A 4,484-nucleotide genomic window follows, 5' to 3' on the forward strand; every position below is an offset into this window, starting at 1 on the left:
CACTACTTGGTTTTGCCACCCTGGTTGGGGACTTTATTACCTGCTCTTGCAAAGACTAAATTAAGGAATTTTACAGAGATGGGGTGAAAAAACCTCACAGAAACCCAAGGAGCATTTAAGATACCTACTTACTGTTGATACACCCATTTGCCACCATCAGTGGCTGCAGGACATGAGGCAGTGATGCTCTGCCTCCAGCCTGCAGGGAGTCCACATCAGCACCTCTAAGTGCTGGTGCTCCCCATTTCAGGCATGTGCAAACTGGCATTTAGGACTGCCTAAAATGATTCAGCTGCTTGCTATAGGGCTCTTCCTTCCTGTCAGCAATATTAGTCCATACACTTGCATTCAATGGATGCAGCTGTAGCTGCTTTTCTGCACCTTGGTCAGTCCTGCACTGCTGCCATTGCATTCCTCAGAGGCCTTGGATATTTCTTCTCCAATTTCAAAAGACTCATCCTTCCTTGGATGCCCCTGTAGTGTTGGCATGGCTGATATTTCCCTCCTTAAATTCTATTTATTGCAGCACCTGCCAATGATGACGACTCTTCTCATGGCTGGTACATCAGCTGAAAGGCTAGGGAGGATGCAATATCTCATATCAAGACCACTCTGTGTGACATTTGTAAGGGCAGGACTATTTTTAGGTGCCACCGTCAGCTACAGACAGGATTCTTGCAGAGGTCCCCTCAAGGTGGTCAACTCTGCTGTTTGTTTACATAGCTGCAAATGAACCAGGTGGACTTTATACACTTGGTGTATTGTGGCATTTCTGGGAAAAAAACAGAGTGACCTGCATCACCTCAAGAGAGGCTGGAAAGCTCCTAGCACAGGAAGACAGACTGCTGCTTTCTCCCCCAGAACTTAGACACCAACAGAGGAGCACCAATAGCTAAATTTGCAAGGCACCTACATACAAATATGTGAGTCTTTACTTGTGTTTCCAAGATAACAATTAGTTATCTGATGCCCAGAGCTGAAACCGTGTGGCAGATCCTCAAAGAAGGAAGATCCAGGTGCAGAATGCCAATGGGCCTTTGCTCTTGCTGTGCAGTTCCCCAGGTCTCAGAACTGTGTCACAGCTGTCATCACTTCCCTGTGACAGCACCAAAGGCATGGACCACCCCATGCATGCTGAAGTTACACAGCTGTGCCCCACTGCCTCCTTGCACCCATTCTAACTGTGAGTTTTGTTGTCCCATGACCCAAAGTGTTGCCACTAGCAGGTTTCTGCACTGGTGCTTATCTCTGCCTTGCTCTCAGTCTTATCTGTACCTCTATGTTAGCTTGAGGAGTACAATACCGTGGTAAGACTGTTGCTAGGATAGATGCCACCATGCAAGTCACAAGGTAGAATGTGCCTCAATTCTGCTTGGAGGATTTCCCAGCAGCAGCAGTGGCAGCTGTGCTGTCAACCTTCCATCACATTTACCTACATTTTAAAGCAATGAATTTGTGTTTATTGACTAGGTGAGCAGGATTTGAAAATGATCAGGATACTACAGGCTGCACACCCAGGAGTCCATATTGACAATGAAATTGTAGAGCCCAACCCACAGCATGTAGCAACTTACAAAGGTAAGGCTACACCTGCTATCTGGGTTATAGCAAGGACTGTCTGTTTGAATGATGAGTTTTTCTGCTGTTTTGTGAATTTTGTGGTTTTCTTCTACTCTTTGAAACAGAGTTGGTGAATCAAGCTCCAGACCTGCAGAATGTCTCTTTTATTTGGCACCAGCTCACTTCCTCAGAGTATGAACAGCAGGTGAAAGAGAAAGGCACACATAAGAAATTTGACTTCATCCATATGATCCAGGTAATGGACACTGATTTAACATAGGAGTATTAGCTTTAACTACTCCATTCATTTCTGCTGTATGCATGAAGTTAGGGGGACCAGTGCTGAGCACAGCTCTCCCAGGAGCAATAACTTCTGCAGCAGCTCTACAAACACCAAAGCTGGTGATGCTCAGTCCTGTGAGATGTCCCTAAATGTGTGTGCTGCGTCTGGACAGGTGGGAAGCAACTGGGACACAATTAAAAGCAACTCTAGAAAGGGTTTAATCCTTTGGAGGGTCTTTGCACTGTGGAGGACAAATAATGGCTGTGTGTAACTGTGGCTTCTAGATGCTGTACCGTGTGGAAGATATTCCCAATACTATCAAGTTTTTCCACAGCTGCCTTGACCATCATGGTAAACTTCTGATCATAATTTTATCAGGTAAGGAGGACATATTTTTTTTTTGCCTCATTGCTGGAGTTTTGAAGAGCTTTGGAGTTTGAGAGCCACAAATATTTGTCTAGGGATTTCAGTAGTGCTTATTCTACAGTAAGTAGCTAAAACAAATTCTAGATTTCATATGGAGCATGCAGTCTTGGGCTTAGCCTCTTGGCCTGATGGCACCACTTAGGGCACAGCCTTTGTGCTCTTGCTGCCCCACTTATGAAGCAGATGTAGTAGAGAGAAGTGTGGCTGTTCATGAATGAGGATCAATCCTTCTTCCTGTAAAAACTGTGAAAACACAACCTGAGCTCTGGGTGGACTTATCTTTGGGGCTCTTACACAGTGGTGGCCCAGACCCCAGCAGGACAATGGACACTGCCAAGAGCTGCAGCCTTTACGGTAGGACTGGAAAAAGAATCACTTAAGACATGATGGCACTTAGCAAAAGAAATCCCAAAAAGTGTTTTATCTCTTATGCCATTCATGAATCCCTTGATCATGGTGTGGAGGATAAAGCACACTTTCCCATGTTTTCCATTAAAACACCCTCTCACATTGCCTGTAGTGTGCTTTGCTTCCTACTTGGGACTATTTGGTATGTGTTCTTCAACTTAAAATTGAGGTTTGATGTACAAAAACATCTGCACTATTCTAGCCAAGGCACAGTTGACAAGTAGCATGGATGTTCAGGCTCAGCACATTGATACCACTGTGTACTCCTCCTTCTGGGCAAATTCAGTGCTGGATACCATCTCCTAGAAGTTTCCTTTAAACAGGAGAGTTTTGGAGGGAGGGCTGAAGGAGGTCATAGTTTTAACTGTCTGTAGGCACAGGCATTTATAGGTAGACTCAAGTAATGGGAAAGCTCTGCTCCTGGCAAGGTCTGTGCCAGGAGTGAGGGAGTATTTCCAGCTTATTTCCTAGTTGCATTAGGTGGTGTTTGAATGCCTTGGTTTTGCAAAAGTAATGTTCCTCCTGCCCTGGCAGACAGCAGTGGATGGGCCACCTTATGGAAGAAGTACAGAGACTGCTTGCCTTCCACCGACAGCGGCCACTACATCACCTCCAGTGGCATCACTGATGTTTTGAAGAGACTTGGTGTTGAATACCACGTGTATGAGTTCCCATCAGGCTGGGATATCACTGAGTGCTTCATTGAGGGGGATGTGGTTGGTGGTCACATGATGGATTTCCTGACAGGGACAAAAAACTTCCTGGGCACAGCCCCCCCAGCTCTGCGGCAGAGGCTGCAGGAGGCTCTCTGCCAGCCTGAGTGCAGCAGCACCAAGGACGGGAGGATCATCTTCAGCAACAACCTGAGTATGATCGTGGTGGAATCCTAGAGACTGGATCGACTGCAGAGGACAAGCTGGGGTGGGCATGGGGCAATGCAGTTGCAGGAGGATGTAGCATGGAAGGAAGGTGACTCGCAGGCAAGAAGACAAAAGGTGAGGCTCAGCTGCAGCCTTGCACTGCCTGCCAAGGTCAGCACAGCCTCCTGCCACACCAGGGTGAGCTCTTTGTCCTGGTGAACTCAACAGGGTTAAGATTTCACCCAGGCTGTTTAGTCCATCCTTAGGAAAACATATTCCAGAAAGTAAAGAGCTCCATCTCACTAAAAGCCTACATGGACTTGTTTTTTTAACAATATGCATCCTGTCTGTGCTTTCAACACTGGGATTTCCACTTTTCTCTGTAGCCAGCATGTTTACACACCTAAAGACCAATATGTATGACCAGGTGATGCTTTGCAGTTGGGAGGAGGGTGCAGCCCCTCCTGGGTACAGACTCACTGCTTCCATCTGCACCAGGACAAAACCAGTAAGATGTCTCTGCTGCTTTGCACCCAGGTATTATTCCTGCATCCAGACCTGAGCTGTAAGTTGCTCTGTGCTAGGCTATTTCACATGGTTTTATCAACATAGGTATTTACTGCCCCGAGCCTCTCAGCATCTCACAATATAGATGTGTCTTAAAAATTTATCAGCCTTTTTGTTTGGAGAATATTTTGGATCTCAGGGTGATACTTGCCCTGTGCTCTCTCGGGCAGATATTAATTTTGTTACTTTCCTACTACATTTTTTTTCTCCATATAAAATAAAAGCAATCTTAAACCGAAAAAAGTCACATCTTGTTCTGCACATTTGGGCTTACAGAAAATGAAGAGCAAAGAGGTTACTTAGCGAAAAAAAACCCTGAAAATATGCAAAGTGAAATTTTATGGAAGCATTAAGGGTTTCTTTTAAGTGAGAAAGACAAG

General features: G+C 45.6%; 1 protein-coding gene across 1 annotated transcript in view; it reads left to right on the plus strand.

Annotated features, from left to right (window-relative positions):
- LOC103808893 (histamine N-methyltransferase A-like) overlaps positions 1 to 3,567 on the plus strand; it is a 10,047-nt gene extending 6,480 nt beyond the window's left edge. Inside the window, exons 5-8 of the mRNA XM_009081699.1 lie at positions 1,471 to 1,578; positions 1,686 to 1,816; positions 2,128 to 2,221; positions 3,212 to 3,567. Of these exons, the coding sequence (XP_009079947.1) occupies positions 1,471 to 1,578; positions 1,686 to 1,816; positions 2,128 to 2,221; positions 3,212 to 3,567 (689 nt within the window). The remainder of the gene's footprint in view (positions 1 to 1,470; positions 1,579 to 1,685; positions 1,817 to 2,127; positions 2,222 to 3,211) is intronic.
- Positions 3,568 to 4,484: the final 917 nt, after the last annotated feature.

This window comes from Acanthisitta chloris, unplaced genomic scaffold (assembly GCF_000695815.1).
Source record: "Acanthisitta chloris isolate BGI_N310 unplaced genomic scaffold, ASM69581v1 scaffold18079, whole genome shotgun sequence".
In the NCBI taxonomy this organism is placed as follows: domain Eukaryota; kingdom Metazoa; phylum Chordata; class Aves; order Passeriformes; family Acanthisittidae; genus Acanthisitta; species Acanthisitta chloris.